The sequence below is a fragment of the Colletotrichum costaricense genome (assembly GCF_030867565.1).
Source record: "Colletotrichum costaricense strain IMI 309622 chromosome Unknown Scaffold_3.1, whole genome shotgun sequence".
NCBI classification, from domain to species: domain Eukaryota; kingdom Fungi; phylum Ascomycota; class Sordariomycetes; order Glomerellales; family Glomerellaceae; genus Colletotrichum; species Colletotrichum costaricense.
The window spans coordinates 1,301,343-1,322,617 of record NW_026848232.1 but is presented as its reverse complement, the minus strand read 5'-3'; the positions used below and the strand labels follow the sequence as shown (position 1 = coordinate 1,322,617).

Sequence of the window (21,275 nt, the reverse complement as noted above, 5' to 3'; positions counted from 1 at the left end):
CCTTCCTGAACCTGGGGCGGGGTGTCAGTCACAGAGACAAGGTGTGAGTTTGGCTTGCTGGAAGCATGTGCGAACCATTGTTCTCTTTCCCCAAATCGTCGTCCGTGGCTTGCGTCTGAAAATTCCCCTCTTCCTGCCCGCCGTCATTCCATCCTGGATAGAGAGCTGTTACCGGCCTCCCCGATTCTTCTTGCCGTATCTTTATATGCTACTGTAGCATTGTAAACCTGCGCCCTCGCGCGACAGACGTCCAGTGGCTTTGTTCAGGAACATCCACAAACCTCCCATTTCCCAACGTTCATCCTCGTATCTCTTGCATAATGTCCCGACGACCACCGTCGCTGGAATCAATAGGCTCTCGTGGCTCCGTGGGCTCTCCTATTGACCCAAGGCTTAGGAAGAAGGTTGCCGTCGTCGGCAGTGGAGCCGCCGGTATCGCGGCTCTCTGGGCTCTCAACCGAAGCTACCATGACGTTTATATGTACGAGGCCTCATCAAGGCTAGGAGGACACACAAATACGGTGACTTGGAAGAACGGCAAATATGAGACTCGCGTCGACACCGGCTTTATCGTCCTCAACACCGCCACATATCGTAGGTCCTCTACATCAGCCATCATGAGCCTCTGACTTACATGAAGCTCAGCAAACTTTATCAACTTCTTGAAGAGGGTCAAGGTGGACACCGTCCCGACCGAGATGACATTTGGCGTCACTCGTGACCATGGCTTATTCGAATGGGCTGGTAAAAGTCTAGATTCCATCTTCGCTCAGAGGAAAAACATCTTCTCGCCGCGGATGTGGAGGATGATCTTCGACATCATTCGTTTCAACCAATTTGCACTGGACTTGTTGATGGCGGAGGATGAGAACGATGCCGCTGCGATGAACGGATATAGCAAAGGAGGCAAGAGAGAGGAAACGATCGGCGAGTACCTCGAGAGAGAAGGCTACTCAGATGCATTCAGGGACGACTACCTAATTCCTATGACCGCCGCCGTATGGAGCACAAGCCCGGATAAGTGCACGTTGAACTTCCCAGCTGTCACTCTGGTTCGCTTCATGTGAGTATCATTGTCCGCGATCGAGGCGTAGTACTAATAGAGGCTAGGTGGAACCATCATCTCCTGTCAACGGTCGCGACAAGACCGGAGTGGCTCACATTGAAAAAGTGCGGCAAATCCTACATTGATGCTGTCATGAGCGGATTCCCGTCAAATCACCTTTTCCTTAACACGCAGGTCACTCAAGTCACCAGCGAGGAGGACGGCAGAGTTCGTGTTCACACCCACAACGGCAAGTCCGACGTTTACGACCATGTTATCTTGGCGACGCACGGAGACCAGGCCTTGAGAATTATCGAGGGATCAGCCACGCCTGAGGAGAAGGAGATTCTTTCCGCGCTCCAAACTTCCGAGAACTCGGTCATCCTCCATTCCGATATTACACATATGCCAGCGTCTGAGAAGGCATGGTCTAGTTGGAATTACCTGACCCTATCATCGCCCTCCACTGGCAAGCAGAACATCGACCAGGTTTCGTTGACCTACAACATGAACATCATTCAGCATATCCCCAGGGAGACCTTCGGAGACGTCCTCGTCACGATGAACCCCTTGCACCAGCCGAACCCAGACACGATCCAGGCGTCATTCACATACCGTCATCCTCTCTACACTCCTGCCGCCGTCCGAGCACAGAAGCTTCTTCCACGCATCCAGAACAAGAGGGGTATCAGTTACGCGGGGGCCTGGACAAAGTATGGTTTCCATGAGGATGCCTTCAGCAGTGGACTACATGCCGCACAGGACCACCTCTATGCCAAACTCCCATTCCAATTTGTCGACTCTACGTATAGCCGAGGGAGGAAACCGTCTTTGGGGCTTGCCGACTTGCTGGTACGACTCGTCATCCTTTTGATTCAGGTGTTTGTCATTAGAGTACTGGAGAGAGCGGCAGGCGCAGCTGAGACAGCAATTTACGGACGTCGAAATGGGTGGAGGAGGTCTTTGAAGAGTGGCAAAGCTGCCTGAACCGGCGTGATGGCACTTGGCGTTAAACTGCTTCGTATGGCTTGACGAGATCAACAGCATCAAGCCGGTGGAAATAATAGTAAATAATCGACAAAACATCTAATACTAAGGCAGCCCCCATGGACTGCAGCGTTCGCCCATTCTCGTTTGCGTTGGAATTCCTTACGGCATCTAACTGCATTAGGTTGTTATTGCTCATTAAACAGGGCTCTTCAGCGGGAATAGAGTGCAGAGACCCCTATAAGCCAGCCAACCAATGCCCGGGGGCGGAACAACCACCCCGCCCGTCCCGGCCTCTCGGGGACCGCCCGCTGCCAGCAAGCAAGAGCTAGGTCGGTTCCCCAAATCCCGATGAAATGCGAAATGGCATGACATCGTCGAACGATTGGGCGCAACATTCCCGGCAACAGCCTCACAGTCTCAACCCTCAACTTTCGCCCCCGCGTTCGCGACCATGAACGCCCTCCCGCGCCTCCCGTGGCGCATATCCTCGCAGTCGACACAGAAATGGAGCTGCTTCTTCTGCCAGCACGCCGTCCGTCCAGCGCCGCGCAACCTGCGGGTGCCCCCAGCCGGCCGCCGAGCGGCATCGACGACGCCTTCGCCGAAGCAGCAGCAAAACGGGCCCAGCTTCGGCGGTGCGCCTTCAATGGAGCAGATCCATGCGCACTATAAACGCAAGAATGCTACGACAGCGTAAGAGAGCAATTGGTATTGAGACTCAAGAGTACCGTTGGGCTAAAGTGGTTTTGCGATCCAGGTACTACACACTCAGCGTCATTCTTGGGACAGTCGCCCTGTCATACGGCTCCGTGCCTCTCTACAAGATGGTGCGCTTCTTTTCCTCCCTCCCGACCCTCAGCGACCCCTTCAATACGAGGAGAAACATTGCAGACGGCTGACCCATACTCTTCACCCCCTCCACAGATCTGCCAAACAACAGGCTGGGGCGGCCAGCCCGTCCGCGCCCACGGCCCGGACGTGGACTACAGCGAAGACGGCCTCGCCGCGCGCCTCGTCCCCGTGACGACGGCCCCGCGCATCCGCGTCACCTTCAACTCGTCCGTCTCGGACATCCTCCCCTGGAAGTTCACCCCGCAGCAGCGCGAGGTGCGCGTGCTCCCCGGCGAGACGGCGCTGGCCTTTTACACGGCGACGAACAACTCGGACCAGGACATTATCGGTGTCGCAACCTACAGCGTCACACCCGGTCAGGTTGCGCCGTACTTCAGCAAGATTCAGTGCTTCTGCTTCGAGGAGCAGAGGTTGAATGCGGGCGAGACAGTGGATATGCCGGTTTTCTTTTATTTAGATCCGGATATTGTGAATGATGTCAATATGCGTGGTATTGAGACTGTGACGTTGAATTATACGTTCTTCAGTAAGTTTTGCTCTCTGCTTCTTCTCTTGTCGTTCTTCTGCGGGAGATTGGGGGATGAGGATAGTAGGTGATTGGGTTGCTGACCGTGTGATTACAGAGGCCAAGTACGACGACAACGGCAAGTTCAAGGCGCCTACACCGTTTGCGAGCAACTAAAAAGAGCAGTCCATGTTCACTAGACACGGACAAGACGCTCTACATCTACACACCATACACACCATGTTCCCCACTCTGACGACGTGTTCTACCTCAAATCCTACTTGTATAAAAAGGCCCCTCTAGACCTCGTTGGTCAAGCTTGTACAACTACTACTGTATACCCCATTGGGGGAGAGCATACCACCAGGCGTTGAAAAGAGCTATTGTATTCTCATGACTGTGGTAAAGGCGGCATATAGATCTATTGTACAATGTTCATTCTTCAGTGGCTCGCTACTGTCACCTGGTGATGAAGATGTATCTGTACAGAATAAAGTTTAGTGAGTGAGGTACCTAGTCAGAGAAACCTCGCTCACTACCTCACATGAGGTAAAAGGAGGAAGTATCAATGCCTCAATTCCGCACTAGAACGGCCTGGTATCAGTCTAGAACAAGAGACAATGGTTCTTGATGCCTGGGTTAGAGATATAGGTACTCCCAGATTTGTTCACTATGGTCATCTGTTGAAGGGAAAGTAACAGGAAGCTTGAGTACTTAAAAGCCCTCATTTCTGACCCGTGTAACATCGCCAAATTATGTCTTTTCGGGCCTGCCGATGCCTTTTGCTTTTGTTGCAAACCTTCTACGTAATCTCCCCCTACCTTACCTAGGGCATCGTGGAGGATTTCTCTCATGGCTCTTCAGAGATGCGCCTTATCTTATCAGCAACACCGCGGAATCCCGGTCTCGGCCGATCGAGCTCCAAGTCCGCCCGGCCTTTGAACTTTTTCCTCTCCTGCAGCCCGGCAGGAGCTAGGACCACCTCACGGATGTGATTTTTTCAACCAAGACCTAAGTCACGTGGGTCTCTCCAATTTGCAGCCCACAACGGCCGAACCACCCCATCCTACCAAAACTTTTTTTTCGCTGGACGTGCTTTTATTTACTCGACTTTTCTCTGCGACGCCCAACCTCACCGAAATTCCCTTTCCAACCAAACGACGTTTGTACTAACGCAGCCAAGATGACCAAGGTTAACCAGAGTGAGTGTTCTTCTTAACGTTTTTGATGATGGTAATTGAGACGGTTTACTGACTTTGCTGCGAAACAGACATCTCCTCCTCCCGCCGCAAGTCGCGCGCGGCTCACTTCGGTGCCCCCTCCAGCACCCGTCGTGTCATCATGAGCGCCCCTCTCTCCAAGGAGCTCCGCGAGAAGTACAACGTATGTCTTCACTCTACAACGGTTTTCAATCCTACTTCAGACTCTTTTGTTCTAACACCCCAAAAGGTCCGCTCCATCCCCGTCCGCAAGGACGACGAGGTCACCATCGTCCGTGGCGCCAACAAGGGCCGCGAGGGCAAGGTCACCTCCGTCTACCGCCTCAAGTACGTCATCCACGTCGAGCGCGTCACCCGCGAGAAGACCTCCGGCCAGTCCGTCCCCCTCGGCATCCACCCCTCCAACGTCGTCATCAACAAGCTCAAGCTCGACAAGGACCGCGAGTCCATCCTTGAGCGCACCAAGATCGGCCGCGAGCTCCGCGTCAAGTCCAAGGCTACCGCCTAAATTTCTTCTCCAACTCTTGATCCGGTCTCAATCGCCATGAATCAATGGCTTCCTTCTCCTTCTCAAGTGACGGGGGCTTGATTACAACGATCGAGTCTTCACTCATGACGGGTTGGAGGAGCAAAACGACCAAATATCCTAAAGCGGCAGTTCAAGGGAACCGGTACAATCTTCAATAAAACGGCGGCGGCGGGACATGACAACGATATCCACATCTTCGACGGCGTTTTTCACGACAGGACCTATTGACGCGTTTTGGCAATGGCAGATGACCACATTTTGCCTGGAAAGGGAAAAGAAAAGCACGAGGGAAACAAGGCTAAAAGGCCAACAAAAAGTTCTAGAAAATGAAATCGAGAAATTTCGTTTTCTCAATGGCCACCTCACGTCTTCAAACCCGTGAGATGCTCCATGGGAGGTCCTCCCGAAGCCACCACCGTCCCCTTCCGCCCTAGGGAGGCGGTGATGTCTCTTGCTACATCATCCCGTGACCATGCTAACCTATTTGTTGCTGTTGACTGGCAAGAACATGAGTTCCCCTACATGAATTTGGAACGTTCTTCAACGGTAGGTCGCACATGTGACTGTATAAATCCCGCTAGGATATCTCCGCGTTAACTACAAATCCATGGTTTTCGAGGTATACGACTGGCGAAGAGTAACCCCCGGAAGAGGTGGAATCACCGCCTCTCCACTCGCCCGAAGATTTTCACTGAGCTTTGTCCATGAGGCTGGGAATTTGATGGTGAGATACATGATATCTCCTGTTCAGCTTTTTATGCTCAGTTAGCAGTTTCTCAATATATCAAGAATGTTTAAGCATCACACATGACTAAAACACATCGAAATGTCACCTCACTAATGTGTGAAACAGTGTGTGAACCGTGTGTGAACTGGGATCATTAATGCTAACATAACCTGACTAATTCGGTCTTCATGAACCATGCAATCAATCCTCCACCTTCCTTTTAGAGAGTACTGTACCAAGGCCGAGTTGCACAAGCTGTGTATTGAGAATCACTTTCTCAAAACATGACGCCGACGGCTCCTGAATACTCGGAATCGATGCCTTGATATTGGAAGCCGCCATAGCACTGAGTGTCTCAAAATAATCCGTACAAGTGTTTAAAACGCGTTTTCGTAACCATAGTAGAGTAAGAAGATGCCAATGGCGTTGTGGCCGAGATGCTTCACTTGATTCGCTTGAGTTATTCAGTCAGCTTTACCACCATTACGAGCCCAGTCAGTGGACTTTACTCACAATGGAAAGGCCGGGAGGTTGATTCTCAACGCGACCATCAGCCGATGCGACAAGCAAGCTCTGACCAGCATCTAGTTTGCCGTTGTCATTCAGCTTGGAAGGTGACAGGCGGGTAGACTGGTTTGCAGTGTTGGCGATGGCGGGCGACAAGGAGGCTGCGGCATGGCCGATGGCATACTGGGGAAGATAGCCTTGGGCATTCTCCGAAGTGACAGCTCCCGGAAGAGCAGTCGCAGACGCGGTGACTTTCTCCGACCAAGTACGAACGCTGCTGTCAAGTTAGTAAGTATGATGCATGAAGCTTGGTGAAGGTTGCAACTGACCACGAGTTGAAGTAGGCTCTCTCGGAGTCGGACTCGATGGCGTTGTCCGACGAGATCGTGCTGTCCTTCGATTTGTCAAGGCCTTGGCTGTTGAAGTGGGCAACAGGGCGAGACTTGTTGCGGCGCTTCATGGGCGAGGTGATGTTGTCTGACTTGGTGTCTCTCTTCAGCTCCTTCACTGCTTGCTCCATGTTTGGGCCGGTCAGTCTCTCCAAGGCGGCAAAAGGATTCTTGTCCCCCTTGATCGCGCGGCGATACTTTTCCTCGAGCCGTGCAGCTGAGCGTCCATCGCTGACTTCGCGATTAGGTGGCTTCTCGGGCGACGGCAAATAGAAGCTCCTACCGTCGAAGAAGGGGAAGTTGACTCGAAGGTGTGCAGGTGCATTGCTCCAGAAGAGATGCTTGGCCATCTCCTCCTCCTGGTTGAGAGGGCGGTGGTAGACGTAATCTTTGATATCAGGACTGGGATCCATGCCGAAAGGCACCTGGCCAACCAGGTACGCCCTTGTCAACTCAGGATTCTCACGAATAATCCTCTCGAATTTCTCGTCAAGACCGGGCGTGAGAGGGGCGCCTGAGAAGAGACGATCAGACTCTTCCTTGTTTCTCGGCAGGATACCACGGAAAACATTGTCGCCAGCCTCCTTGTCTGCCTTGGGCACAGCCGAGACAGGAGGAGTGTTCTCGTTAGAACGGCGAAGGTCAGAGCGAGGCTGGAAAACCGGCGCCAAAGCAGCAGAGACAGGAAGACCGGTAGATTGTTTACGGAAGTGGAGTGAGTCGAATTCTCTGGTCTGATGATGTCCCTTAGGGTCGAAGGGAACAGGTGAGATGGTCGCGAATACGGTGGAATTGATGTATGGAGCAGACGCCGCCGAAGTGTCCACGGCAAGCTTGAGCTTGTCTCTCTTACGATGGCGAGGGTTCTTGGGCATCTCGGTCACATTCGAACGAGTGATGTAAGCTGGGTCGTTCTTGGTATCTGCATCGCCTGAAGAGTCAGACATGAGCGTCTTCCCAGACTCGGCAGCGGCCGGCTTTGACTCCTTCGATGTCTTAACCTCACTGGCGTCCTTTGCGTCGCTGCGCTGAGAAAGAGTGCTGTCCTCGAGTGCGAGTTCACCCTTGAGCTTGATCTCGAAGTGCTCGATGTCGGAACGAAGCTGACGGGCGTACTCTTCCATATGCTTCTCATCGATCTGGTGGCGATTGTAAGCCAACTGGGCCTCTGCTTTCTTGAGACTGGACCGCAGGCCTGCAAGCTGGTTCTTGGTGATGATGCTAGGTCGAATGGATGAAACTGGGCAACTCTCGACCGGCGCATTGGGGGTGAAGGACCTGGCGCCTACCGTAGGCATAGGCTGAGGAGGTTGCTGATACATCATGGGCTGGCCCATCGTTTGGCCCATCGGCTGGCCCATTGGACCAAACGCCATGGGCATCATTGGAGCTCCAGAGTACGTTGGACCACTAGCGTATTGCATACCCATCGGCATCATTGGATGAGGTGGGAGGAACCATTGTCCACCAAATGGAGGCATGGGCATAGCTCCAGTGTTGGGGACGACGCCACAGTTCTGATCTTTCTTCTCATTCGTATTGCCGACAGGAATCATGCCGCTGTTCAGAGGGGCAAACTGTGCTTGCGCCGGAGCCTGGGCAACGCTGAAAGGGGGCATCGCAAATCCGCTGAAAGAGACCATGGGGTTCGGGCTTGGTGCCATCATTGGGAAGGTAGTTTGCATGGCCGGATGAACAGGGCCCATCAGGGGGGGTCCTGGCATGAACTGGCTGTTGAAGGCTTGTCCCAAGGAAGGCTGTACACCATTGATGTCCACACTGGTTCTCTCTCTGCTGCTCTTTCCGGTAGGAGAAGAGTGGGAACTATCCAGGGTATTGGGGACAATTCTGCCTCCGGCAGTGACGCGGACGTGAGTGGGAGATCGGACGGCTTCGTAGAACTGCTCAAAACCCTTGCGCTTCTGGTCAGGGAGAACAGGTCGCTGAGAAGGCACTTCAGGCTGGAGTTCGGGCTCGGCATCTTGTCCATCGAGCTGTCTACCGGCGGGTCCATCAAGCTGACTGACGTCTGCAGTGACATGACGAAGTGTACGAACAGGTTTGTCACGGAGCTGAGCAGTGACTTGAGGTGCCTGAAGCTTGGCCGGTGCTTGATACTCCGAGTCACCGGAAGAGGACTGTCTGACCTCCATGTTGGCACGAGAGACTAGAGGAGCTCTCTGGTGGGGAAGGGGTCGCTTGTGACGAATGATGCCTGCTGTGGAAGAGGTTAGCAGTGTCATGGGCCTGGAAGGCCGGAAAGGGGAGGATAGCGCACTCAAGATAGGGTTCTCTTTGGCATTCTCAAGCAGCCTCTGCTCGAGCAAGCATTGCAGCTTGGTGCCACGGATGGCCAAGAGCTGGCTGATGCTGTAATGAGTCGATTCCATTGAATTGGTCTCCACAAGCATGTCTTGGAGCAAGTGAGGTCGTTCACTATCGACGTACGATTAGCTAGGCGCCGATTGGATGCGGGAAACGACGTAGCCAAGTGTGAGAAAATTGCTTAACACTGCTCAACTCCCCGTAAGCGCTGATTCCGAACTCCAGGTATTTTGTGTGAATCGCTTCTCAAAGTGATGATGAACAGCATTCGGAAAGTGGTTGGTCGGCAGTGATAGGGCAGTTCGTGATTGCGTCAATCTCGCTCGTCTGGGCAATAGAAAATTTGAAAAGAGAAATCGTCTGAAACCGAGAAACAGGAACAGTGACGTGAACGAAAAAACTTACCAGAGTCAACGGGGCGAAATCGCCGGTCGGCAAGCTTTGTGAGGGCTGATATGCGATATTAGAATCTGCTGGGTGGTTTCAGCACGACCAACCCGACAGAAACGAGTGCTGCACAAAGGGTTGGAGTTGGAGATGAATCGGTAGACTTCCAAAAGTTGGGCGCCAGAGCAAAGTGAAGCTGGGTTGGCGATGGTGAGCTTGGATCGTGTGGTATGACAGAGGGAGGATCGAGGATCGACCGAGTGATGTTGTGGGGAGAGAAGAGAAGCAAAGTGAAATGTTGGGGAGAAGGAAAGGTCCTGGGCCGGTTTGGTCAGTTATTGGAAGGCGAAGAGAAATTTTCGACAGGCAAGTTCTGGGCAAGATAGTGGTCTAGAAGTGGTGAGTTGGAGGGAAGGCGGTCACTCAGGTGCGTGGTGATGTGCAGGAAGGTGCGAAAGGGCTTTGCCTCTCAGCAAATGATATACCTGAGGAAGGAATTCCCTCCAGATGTAATGATGTTTCTGGTGGAAGATGGAAGTACAGACTGCAAGACCAGCAATTTCACTCATCTGTGAGCATGTAAGACTGAACAACGCTCTTTCAGGGAACTTCAATACATGCCAAACCTTCGCATGGGCAACTTGTAGATGTGAAGTTCACATAACACAGACCACAAGTACTTGTCGGCAATAATTCATATAAGGATGGAGTGAGGATGCGAAATCCCTCGTGTCCCATCGTATAAGGTATGAAAACCAAGTGTTATATCTTTCTCTTAGGCGATGCCCATTTCTCATCTTGAAGACTGCACTCATGCATTATTCGTATCTTTCATTAGCCCAGTGGTTTTGCCTAAACCATTCACCACTCTTTCATTATTATGGCCTTCCACAATGACTTCCTGCCTGGTCAGTAGAATATTCTTTGTTGTTCTGTAGTGTACTGAGTAAGGTATGTTGACGGCAAGCCCAAGTCAAAGGCAGTTCCTGAGCAGTATGGATCACGGAGAATGAGTGCCTATGAAGTAGGTTCCGTGCAGTGCACAAAAGTGTGGACGTGAGGAAGCTACAAGTGTCATTGTATTACAACGTTGCTTTGGGACACAGCACTGTCCTTCTCGGTTCCTATCGTATGTGCGAGCCTAAGGCAAGGTACCTTCGTGTTTTCTCTCCTACCACCTTCCCAATTCTCCCAAACCATTTGATCCATTAAAGCTGAACATCGCTCCTTCAATTCCCAGGACAAAAGAGACTGCTATCCATATCCGGTGACATTTTACAACGTTGGCTGACATTCTCGATGTGGGAAGAGAAGCCAAGCTTCAACACCCCCAGAGGCCCAAGAACCTGCCAAACCTCCATTCCAAGGAAACGGTCGCGACTCCAATGAGCCTCCTCCGCTGCTATTCCGCATTTCTATCGATGACCCTCCCAATCTGAAGCATCTGAAACGGTTTTGCGATGCTATAGAGAGCTTGATGTCCACCACTGAAGCTCCTAATGGAGGTCCGTGGTACCCTTTCTACGGGAAAAGGAAAACCGCGCGGTCCAATCGATCATCAAATCAGAGCGCCAAGATGAGTTTGTGAGGCTGTTTGGACGGTGGATTGACGAAGGAACTGTCCCCATCCTTTTCGCTCCAAGGCACTCGTTGCTGAAATCCTCAGCGACTATGTACAACTACTGTCGTCTACCAGAATGTTGAGACAGGAGCTGATCATTCATACGAGTGAAGGTGTCTGAATATTCGACCTTGATATCCAAAGTTTGGATGTCGTTCTAGATTCAGGATCGCCGCCGGTCATCTGGGTTATCGGGGACAGGTACTGGAGGGTCAGGCTGAGGCTTGGGATGCGGCTTGTTGTTCTCTTCCATGAGAGAAATATTCCAAGTCGATCGCATCTTTATGTCGATGTTTTGGATAGGATGGTACAGTCCTCTTGCTCAGAGTTTCCGATCAATTCGTACCGTTGTCAGAATGCTAACGTGTGTCCAGAAGAGTAGGGCTGGCCAAACGAGGCAATGAATTTAAATTAGGATGGTACTGTCGGCAGTTCAGAGGGACGAAACCTGAATGATCATAATGACAGAGACGAGCTAGAGAGGACTCAAGAAAACGGACGGACGCCCGACAATTTACATCTTTTCGAAAAGCTTCCTTCGGGGCCTGCCTCGCCTTGCTATACCTACCACCCCGCCCCACCCTCATGAGCCCAAGGCGCTCGAGCGGCGGGATGGGTTGGGTGCGGAGCACGCAAGCCCATTCGAGGACCTCCCAGGTGACTCAAAGACAGGGACATGAGTACATGGTCTTGGTTCTCCTATAGGAGTGTTTGCCGAAGGGGGAGCACGTGGCTTTGAGCAATGAAACCCCTTGATAGTTTGATCAACGGGAGGAAGAACGAGAAGAACGTACATCAACGGGCGGCGGCAACGGGCGCCTCCCAAGATGCCCCTCAGTGTTCTGCCGATATGACAGGCCCGTCCTGAAGTCTACCGATGGCGCACAGGCTCTCCTCTGTCACACTTTCTTTTTATATACCAGGGAATTATCACGGAAAATCATGGGCAGGGGCAGGGATACAAACCCTGCTTGGCCCGTCCAGCTGACGACGATGACAAAACACGAGACCGAATATTGGGAGACAGCGGAACACAAGATATTCAGGGCAGTCCGGGTGGCGTGTCGGCGTGAGTGTTGCCGCGTATTGAGGCTGCGCGTGTGCTATCTCCGTAGTCCTCCTATCGCCAGCGACACGCAGGTCGGTAAGATTCCTGCTCAACAAGGGCATTCAGGGAACACGTCCCGGCCTAGCCGTCAAAGTTGGTTGGGTTCGTTCGGTGAGCGGCAGATCGACTTGTGCGGGGTCCTCGCACACTGGGCTTCGACAGGGAAGGTCTCGAAGAACGGAGGGCAGTTCCGGACATTGGTCAGGATTGTACGGCTTTGACAGGTTGTTTCCCGCAACGCTGAGCCTTCTTGGTCGCCATCGCTGCCCCTCGACTGGAGCTTGTCACCAAGCTTTTGCGTCCTGAAACGACAGGGTCGTGAAAACGGTGACAGGGGTCCTAGCTGGGACTGTGCGGCCCGTGGAATGGATGACAACTACCTCAACAAGAAGACATGGGCTCACACAGCTTGAGGTTTGGAGGAAGCAAGATAGGACTGGGGCCACCCTTTGTTCGAGACTCGTTTGGGGTTGCGTTGTGTAAAGCAAAGGGTGGAATATCGCGTGTCCCTTGCTGTAGTAGGACCAGAACCGATGCGGCGGGTCTTGCATCCGGAAGTTGGTCCGAGAGCCACAACCCGCGGCCCCGTCCCGGTAGCTAGGCCCGGCCACAGGCCGCCCGTGAGCGTCGCAGGCCTCCCGATCATGGCTGTCACGTCCCGCCTTCATCTCTGTGCATCTTCAGGAATGTGAAATTTCCTATTGCAGCCTGAAAACCGATCACACCATCTGATCTGTGGCACAAGAAGAGCTCCTCTTCTGCATGACATCAGCCCAATTTGGAGAAAAACAAGCTGCGGTCTGATGATTGTGGCTGATCAACAATAAGCGGCCGTGCCATTGAAGCATGCGAGCGCGGGATGTCAGGACGGCCCGAGCAACGGACGTTTGCAACCGTCGTATGTGTTTGGCGTTTAATCCCTGGTATGGGCCTTTAATCCATCGAGATTGCTTACAAAGCCGCAGTTGAAAAGCATCCTAATCAATGCCATTGGAACCATTGCCGAGAGAATTGAGACCATTGTCGACAGCAAATAGGGAATCAAGAAGGCCACTACAGCTTGAGCTGAGACTTCGAAGCCGCGCTCCTTGCACCGCCAAACTGCTCCCCACGGAGCTTTCCCACCGGTGAGAACACGATGTCGACCGGACAGGATCGGACACTCTCAAAAGCTTGTATTGTTATTGGGGGACTAGAGACACCCAAGACCAGAAGACTGCAGTAAACGAACGGACATGCGGGAGTGACATCAACGGTCAGACAAAGTCAAAAACAGCCCAGATCTTCACAAATAAGATGTTACGGCCAAATTTACGGCGACTTGGGTTCAGCGTTCCTAGAGCACAAAACAACAAATCTGCGGGAACAAACATGTATCCATATAATTGCTGGGTTCTGGTGTACAGCGTGCGGAACGCCGCATTGCGTACCTCAACTCACCCATCGACGATGCCCACGCTTCAGCCTCGGTCATCGGGCGAAAGCACCGAGGAACAAGGAGGACAATAATAGGGGCTGGACCGGCTGTGGCAGGCCGGAACGAAAAAACCCCCCAAACCCCCACACTGGAACCCGTTCGAAGATTCCCAGAGTGACAGAGTGTGGACTTGTTTTCGCCAGAAAGTTGTCGACTTGTCTGTCAAAAGAGGGGCAGAGTCGCGCAAATGAGGGGTACTCGGAGCACCCGTGGCACCCTCAACCTCATCATGTAGAGTTGGGAGGGAGAGACGAACGGTGAACCCCCAATCCTCCAAGCCACCCCGTACCGGCCCTGTATCATGACTTGCAGCTAGACTAGTCGAAGACTAGCCGATCCATGTATTCCGCACTCTTTCTGCACCGTCAGGGGCTCAGGATGGACCGTCTTTGACCGGATTCGTCGGCGAACCTCCAGCCATTGGTCAGGCGGTGGATGAGCCTCTCTTTTACCGCAACAACCGGACGGGCGCCGGGGACGACCTGCACTGTTTGGACGGGATTCCACAAGTGTTACCTATGAATATGCACTTGCTGAATTGGCTTCTCTCATCGTCCATCCATTGCCCCGCAACCCTTGCCTGCAGGAGCATTGCGGAACGACGGTCCCCCGCAATTGGAATGCACAAGAGGAAATGCATGTGAGGCGGGCGACAATATGAGCGATCCAGAGACAATTGAGCTCCCCGACTGGCTACACCAGCTAGACTGCCGCCTGTGAAACCTTGGACAATCTTGGACAACCTAGGACACCCGTGGAACAGCTCGGCACATGTTGATGTCAGATGGTTTACCCCTCCTCTTGTACAAGAGATGAGGGTATTCCGTATGGTCACTTCGGCCTGAACTCTGGTCTTCCTCTTCTCCAACCTCTCTCCCGTCTTCCATCCATACTTTTCAAATACCAAACCCCTTTGCCTGTATTATCTGTACTAAACATCAACTCTAACGAGAGACCCTTTCTCATTTCCTGTTCAATTCCCACAATTCGAATCCTGCCCCACGTTAGTCTAACTCCCTTCCAATTTCAACATGTGACAGCAAGCTGACCCAGCGAAAAAGGAAAGAGTCCAACCACAACCCGTTCCAGGATTTAGACGTGACGACAACGACCGCGACACCGCCAACCTCGACCCGAAAATTCATACAATGGCACCACTTACGCCCCATTGGACCCAGCCGTCCCACCCGGACATCCAGGATATCGTCAAGGCGAGCGAGACAGAGTTCCTCACCAAGAGCTTCTCTAAGGTCTCTCTGCCGCCTTTTGCAGTTTACGCAAAAATGTCCTTCCCACCGTGCGATCTGGCCGACGAGCCAACCTATGCCACCGTTCAGTGCGGCAAGGCTAAGCACTTGAACCTCAACAGTGACTTGCTGTACATTAACCACTCGTGCGAACCGTCTCTTGTTAGTCATGCCGCTAAGAAAGCACAAATGTCTCCTTCCAAGTCCCCCCAGAACCTACCCCGGGTCGGGGACAGGGACATCCTGGAAGACGTGAGATTGACAGGTGCTATTAATAGATTTTTGACACGGGCAACTTTAATGTTCTGGCTGGGCCGAAAGGACTTCAGCCCGGCGATGAACTGACGGTGAGTTGTCGCATTTCACCCACTGACTCCGGGCAACCTTTGGGCCCGGGGGGGTTCTACTGTCTCTGAGACTTGGAGAGAGCAATCGGGAAAAGCATCCATTAACGTCGTGTGTCACCCAGTTCTTCTACCCCTCCACGGAATGGCACATGGCCCAGCCGTTCGATTGCTTCTGCGGCACCCCCTCGTGCCGTGGCAAGATCGGCGGCGCACGCGACATGTCCCGCGCCCAGCTGGAGGGTCTCTGGCTCAACGGCCACATCCGCGAGCTCCTTGAGGAGCGCGACTCAGGGGCTCGCTCTGAGAACGACGACCCCACGGCCCAGGCGCTGAGAGATGCCCTGAAGGCCGCCGAGCGCGTCGTCGAGGCAGCCCGCTCTGCTCTGAGGAGCTACACCGAGTCCACCACCGGCAACAGCAATGGGACCCAGCAGCAACAGCGTCAGCAGACGGCCAAGAACGGCGTCAATGGTTCCAAGGCCGGTCGTAACGGCGCTAGTGCCAGGGAGTTGGGAGGCGAGTTGGGCGGCGACACGCGCTCTGCGTAAAGGGATCGGGCTCTTGTTCTCTTTGCATTCCATCCATCCGTCCGTATGGGTTTTCCTTGAAATCAAAACGGTGATGGGGGGGCGGCTTTGGCTTGGCCCGTGACGTGTAGGAGGGACAACTCAACTTGTCTTCTTCGCACTCTTTTCTTTGCGTTGTTTTTTCCTACCCTTTTCATGCGATATTCAACATTCGCTTTTTCTTCTAAATGCAACTACGATGCAAATAAGAGGTCCGGATGGGAACCTGAAGATGAAATGAGATGGCGGAGTTGAGAATCATAGAAATTAGTATGGGGGACAAGAAAAAACAGAGGGCGTTGGTGGAAGACATGGTGAGGTAGCCGTTATAAATATCATTCCTACAACCAAATGTCTTGATGACCGCGAATGTCACAAATGTCGAAGCAAACACCATTTGGCCATTTCCCATGATCTTTTGCTTGCCTTTTTTTATCATGTTTCTTTGATTCTGGACTCTACACGGGAACGAACATAATTCTCTAAAACTCCAAATGCCCTCATACCAGACCCGTACAACCCTTTGGGAAAAAACAAGTACACCGCGAATACAGTCATACATAGTGTCACACGCCGATTCCCACGGCGTTTTATACTACAACAGTCCGAGTAGCAGTTTTCTCTCAGGTAGAACCACCACTTTTTGTTTCAGTTTTTGACCCTTCTCGTGAGGACGTCATCCGTCCTTACTGCTTCTTATCCTTATCCATCCAGCGATCACCCCAACTCGTACGGCGTCCCTTCTCGGTACCGACGCCGCCGACGTACTGGCTCTCGTTCTCCTCCCACTCCTTGCGCTCGACGATACGACGAGCCAGGAACGCACGCGCAAACTTCCACGACTCGGTGTCCGCCAGGTTCCACGCCTCGACGGCCCCACGGATAGAGAGCTCGCGCGCGTCCTTAGTCTTGCCCATATCGCGGGCTCTCTTGAGCAGGGGCTTCTCCTTGTCTAGCTCCTCGGCGGTCGGGATGGGTCCGTCGGCGGGGTCGTGCTTGGGCTGCGGGCGGCGCTCGGGGCCGGGGACGGGGGTCTGCGATGTGCCGTCCGTGGCGTTGTGGGGGATGGCGAAGCCAAAGTGCCAGTCGAGGTCCTTGGGGAGGTCCTTTTCGGCCGTGAGCCAGAGGGAGTGGGCGGTCGCGAACTCGCCGGCGACGGCCTCCTTGAACTTGAGGACGCGCGGGGCGCTGCCGATGCCGACGCCAAGGAGCTCCGTGGTTACGGCGCCGAGCCAGGCATCGCGCTCGGATTTGCGGCGGAGCCAGGGGATCTCGATCGTGTCCTGGAGGTTGGCGAGGAGGGCGGTGGTGTAGGGATGCGGCACGGTGCCGATGGTGTAGAGGGTCGAGGTGTTGCGGTAGCGGGGAGGGGTCGAGACGTGCATGGGTTGCGCGGGGACGCAGGGCTTGCACTTGGGGTTGTTGGGCGGACAGGAGGACGGCATGGGCGAGTCGGGGCACATGGAGAGGTCGCCGGCGAGGTCCCAGGCGTTCTTGATCAGGTTTGTCATGTGTTGAGGCAGAGGCTTGAGGACGGCTATGCCATCTGAGAAGACGTTCTGCCAAGTCGTGTGCAGGTGGCCGTTGATGAGGTTCTTGAGGGCCTTGAGGCCGCCGGCACGGTCTGCGGCGATGGCCTCGCCGACCTTGGGGTACTTGTCCTGGATAACCGCAACGTCATAGTAAGCAATTGCCTTGGGGTAGTTGTCAATCTTGAAGGTGTCCTCGGTGGCAGCAGCGATGAAGTCCTTGGCCTCCTTGAGCTTGGAGCCGGCCATGGTAGCCTTGATGGCGTTTGTCACCTCCTTCTCGCCGCCGGCAAAGAGACCGTTGTTCAAGTTGTTCCAGCGGGTGAGCTCTGGGTACTCGCCACGGCGAAGGTAAGAGAGGAGGGGATCCTCGTGGGAGCCCATGGGCAGGGTGGTGTGGTAGGCGAGCAAGCCACCGCGCATGTTGTCCCAGGCCAGCCAGCGCATCAGGTCGGTCTTGAGTTCAGCGTCCATCTCCTTGCGCTGAAGCTCGTCGTAGAGCGGGTTCTTCATAGCCTCAGCAGCACTAAGGATGATGGGCTTGAAGCCACGGGCCCACCATGCGCGGCGCCAAAGGAGAAGGAGCTCGCTCTCGGCATCCTTGCTTGCGGCGTCCTTCTTGATGGTGGTGTCGTAGTAGCAGTAGATGGCCGAGCGAGGCTTGAGGGGAGGCAGTAGGGAGCGCTCCTCGTCGAGGGTCAACGAGGAAGAAAAGGGCACAGAGAGCCACTTCCAATCCGCCCACCAGGAGGACTCGCCGTACGTATCATTTTGTTGACGCGGGGGCGGGTGTGATGGAGACTTGAAAGGGTTCAATCGGCTCGAGGCGCCGAATGGGTTCTTCAAGGCTGAGGGTATCGAGAACTTGTGGTCGGTGTACTTTGATAGGCTCGGGCCAGCGGGGATGGCGCTCGGGAGGGTGAAGATAAGGGAGAAGACGGCGAAGATGGAGATGCTGACGAGGAGGAAGGAGATGCGTCTTGCGCCGATGCGGGGGAGCGGCCGCCCAAATATCATGTGTTGCTTAGGCATGATGGGCGAGCTAGGCGTAATCGACGATGAGGATTCGGGAATTCGGGGCCTTGAAAGGCCGTAGGCCGAGTGGGATGGATCAATTGAGGTTATCGTGGGTCGATGGAGTCGAGTCGAGTCGGTTCGGTTCGTAATGGTCGAGCTCAAGGGTATGACATGTGGACAGGGAGCTCCAACACCAAGCCAAGCCGAAGAACAGACACCTGGCTTGATAAATGAGAGGATGGAGATCAAATCGATCGGAACTACGATAAGGAAAGAAAGTGCAAAAGCGGTTGAAGAAGAGGAATTGACCCTAAGCGAAAGGCGAAAAAAAGTTTAGTTATCAGAAAGGGCCAGGGAGCTGCCCGTGTGAGAGGCGAAAGGTGAAGAACACGCGACAATCGTGGTTGAAGGTTCGTCGTCAATTCAGTGCTCCTCCTCCTTCATCCCTTTTTTCCCTTTCCTATCTCTTTCTCGGGATTGGGGAGCTGACGAAGACACGGTCGGCACACGGCATAAGGCACAGCAAGGGGGAACCTGAAGGCAACAGCAGCACGGCAGGTATCAGCCAACCAACATGCCGTGCAAAAATGACATCCCGTCATCCCACCCTCCGATCCCCCCTGGAATTTCTGAACGCGTAACTTTACGTGAAGCAAGGATCCTAATGTGGCCGATAAGATAAGCATTGCTCGTGTCTTATCCGATAGCGATAACAAAGTGGCTAGAGCTTGTGGCGGGGCCAAATTGTCTCATTCGTCTACTTGCCATCTTCAATGTTCCAGGCATCGCGATGGTTCATCCACCCAATGTCTATTCTCATGCCCATGTGTTCATTTAATCCGTAATGAGCGCTGTAGTATTCTTCAAATGAGTCAGCTGTTTGCAAACCATATGCTTTGTACAAACTCTTCGCGACCTCGACTACACGAAGTCTTGGCTGGCGCGTTCGTATAGCTGTAGCCCAGCGGCACAGCGTACCTATTCTCAGCAAGCATCGTGTCTACCAACCATTCAATTAGCCTAAGAAGCGTTCATTTCATTGCAACGTTCTTTCTAGCACCCTTGCTGAAGTACATGCGTCTCAGGATTGATGCCTCAATCAGGCCTAGTCAAGGCAGACTCGAGATGAGTCGCAAAACCCCAAAGTCCCCTGAGCAAACGGCACAGTAGTCGTTGGTTAAAATGCATATCATGAGGCGTTTGTTTCCTCTGGCAGATCCTGTTCGGTTCTGTTGCCATTTTCTTCATCTCGCGTTATGTTGTGTCTCTGCCAGCTTTCGCTCAGCCGAGCGCTCTTTGGAATACTTTCTTTCACGATACTACCCGTCCAAGCTGCCTACTTCACCGAACCGCCAAGTTTTGAACTTGACCGAAGTGGTGGCCGTGTGACGGTCCCGGATCTCAACAGCACTTACGTGCTTGGACAAAAGGTTCACATCACATGGGAGGTCCCAACTGTGCCATGGATCTCTCTGAGTCTAGTGCACTGGGGACAGGATGCCGGCATAGCTGTAGCGTCTTTCATCAGTAAGGACGATGTTGCAAGGTGCTTCAACTTAGCAATACTAACTGAAACCTTGCGAAGCCAATGATAGAAATAATGGGTATTATACCTGGTACATTGGAGAAAAAGATGGCATCACGGAGGAAACCATAGCCACAAACCCCAACTTCGCTCTGAGACTCATCGACCCAACCGGCAATTACACTCAGACTGATGCGCCTGCGGGCTTCATTGGCAACGCACTGCAAAGTCGCGGCTTCGTCGTCAAAGCGAACGCAACATCCGAGCCAGCGACGGAGTCGGCCGTCCCTTCAGCGGGCTCATCGAGCCTCTCCACCGGCGCCGTGGCCGGCATCGCGGTAGGATCCGCAGCGGTCGGAGCTCTGCTTGCAGCGGCTCTCTGTTTCTGGTTCCTGCGCCGACGCAACCGGCCGGCCTATGCTGCAAACACGGGAATCCAGGCTCGCCATCCCACGCCGACGCTCCATCCCGTTGTACACCAGCAGATGCGCCATGATTCGGCATACGCCAGCCCAAACTCGTCCGGCGACCACATGTTTGTGGTGCCGCCGGCGCGTCAACTGTCGCATCAGACTAGTAATGTGAGTCCGATCAGCAGGCGGCAGACTCCTCCGCCGTCGTACCCGTCGCCTGTGGACGAGTACCAGAATCCGAGGACGGAGCTGTCTGGTGTCCGGGAGCCTCAAGAGGTGCCGGCGACGAACTCAAGGGGCCGATCAGAACTTTCGGGATCTCAGAGAGCTTGAACTAGTAGGGCAAGACATGGTGATTCTTTGCATGATGGGTGCGGACAGGGATTTCACCTTCAAGAGGAGAGCAGCGACGATCTGTGAGAGGAGCTAAATGGATGCAAGGGGTAGCAGCATACTAATGAGAGTTTCAATATACCATAGTTACTAATAGTAACTTGAATTCTTTCTAGCTGCCAAGCTGCCAAGCTGTCCTCCAGCTAGTATAGTATAAAGGAGTGACAGTTGTCTGACCTCACGATTGAATGACTTGGGGAGACCAAGTGTTTTCGTTCAGATTTTGACCCTGGGTTTAGGAAGTAAAGACTTTTGTCGACAATATGGATGCGATCATCTAAGATATCATAGAATCCCACCAGAAATCATTTCCCATTGATCATCACAAGAGCGATGCATTTTAGAAGTAGATTAATCTCACCTGCGAAGATACGCTCTGACGTCGCCGCTCTTCAGTCTGAGTGTACTCCAAGGAACAGCCAATCTTTCAAATGGGATTCTTCTAAGGATTATTCAGATCAAAAAGTTCACTCGAGTTAGCTAAATTCGTGACAGTGAAGAAACCTCTAAGTGACAAAAGACAATCAAGGTTGTTGAATGAGTCTAAGACAGGGGA

The 21,275-nt window shown here is 53.3% G+C and overlaps 8 protein-coding genes across 8 annotated transcripts; 5 read left to right on the top strand and 3 right to left on the bottom strand.

The window, feature by feature from the left end:
* Window positions 1-320: 320 nt before the first annotated feature.
* On the top strand, window positions 321-2,032 carry CCOS01_03246 (amine oxidase; the record flags this gene model as incomplete). The annotated part of the gene is made up of 3 exons (XM_060451432.1): window positions 321-594; window positions 646-1,063; window positions 1,111-2,032. 3 exons carry the CDS (start codon window positions 321-323, stop codon window positions 2,030-2,032), a joined length of 1,614 nt encoding a protein of 537 aa, XP_060317697.1.
* Window positions 2,033-2,486: 454 nt separating this feature from the next.
* CCOS01_03245 (cytochrome c oxidase assembly protein CtaG/Cox11) lies at window positions 2,487-3,569 on the top strand (the record flags this gene model as incomplete). Its single annotated transcript, XM_060451431.1, has 4 exons — window positions 2,487-2,728; window positions 2,793-2,862; window positions 2,960-3,413; window positions 3,511-3,569. 4 exons carry the CDS (start codon window positions 2,487-2,489, stop codon window positions 3,567-3,569), a joined length of 825 nt encoding a protein of 274 aa, XP_060317696.1.
* Window positions 3,570-4,575: 1,006 nt separating this feature from the next.
* CCOS01_03244 (ribosomal protein L24) lies at window positions 4,576-5,120 on the top strand (the record flags this gene model as incomplete). Its single annotated transcript, XM_060451430.1, has 3 exons — window positions 4,576-4,594; window positions 4,663-4,775; window positions 4,842-5,120. The coding sequence occupies 3 exons, from the start codon at window positions 4,576-4,578 to the stop codon at window positions 5,118-5,120; spliced, it is 411 nt and encodes a 136-aa protein (XP_060317695.1).
* Window positions 5,121-6,245: 1,125 nt separating this feature from the next.
* CCOS01_03243 (uncharacterized protein) lies at window positions 6,246-9,175 on the bottom strand (the record flags this gene model as incomplete). Its single annotated transcript, XM_060451429.1, has 4 exons — window positions 6,246-6,308; window positions 6,382-6,649; window positions 6,705-8,979; window positions 9,043-9,175. 4 exons carry the CDS (start codon window positions 9,173-9,175, stop codon window positions 6,246-6,248), a joined length of 2,739 nt encoding a protein of 912 aa, XP_060317694.1.
* A 3,111-nt stretch (window positions 9,176-12,286) lies between these two features.
* On the bottom strand, window positions 12,287-12,466 carry CCOS01_03242 (uncharacterized protein; the record flags this gene model as incomplete). The annotated part of the gene is made up of 2 exons (XM_060451428.1): window positions 12,287-12,407; window positions 12,444-12,466. The coding sequence occupies 2 exons, from the start codon at window positions 12,464-12,466 to the stop codon at window positions 12,287-12,289; spliced, it is 144 nt and encodes a 47-aa protein (XP_060317693.1).
* Window positions 12,467-14,722: 2,256 nt separating this feature from the next.
* On the top strand, window positions 14,723-15,824 carry CCOS01_03241 (uncharacterized protein; the record flags this gene model as incomplete). Its single annotated transcript, XM_060451427.1, has 3 exons — window positions 14,723-15,091; window positions 15,208-15,276; window positions 15,399-15,824. Coding segments are annotated over 3 exons (864 nt in total), but the record flags the coding sequence as incomplete, so codon positions are not given.
* Window positions 15,825-16,528: 704 nt separating this feature from the next.
* CCOS01_03240 (uncharacterized protein) lies at window positions 16,529-18,403 on the bottom strand (the record flags this gene model as incomplete). The annotated part of the gene is made up of 1 exon (XM_060451426.1): window positions 16,529-18,403. One exon carries the CDS (start codon window positions 18,401-18,403, stop codon window positions 16,529-16,531), a length of 1,875 nt encoding a protein of 624 aa, XP_060317691.1.
* A 1,241-nt stretch (window positions 18,404-19,644) lies between these two features.
* CCOS01_03239 (uncharacterized protein) lies at window positions 19,645-20,659 on the top strand (the record flags this gene model as incomplete). The annotated part of the gene is made up of 2 exons (XM_060451425.1): window positions 19,645-19,915; window positions 19,974-20,659. The coding sequence occupies 2 exons, from the start codon at window positions 19,645-19,647 to the stop codon at window positions 20,657-20,659; spliced, it is 957 nt and encodes a 318-aa protein (XP_060317690.1).
* Between the last annotated feature and the right edge of the window lie 616 nt (window positions 20,660-21,275).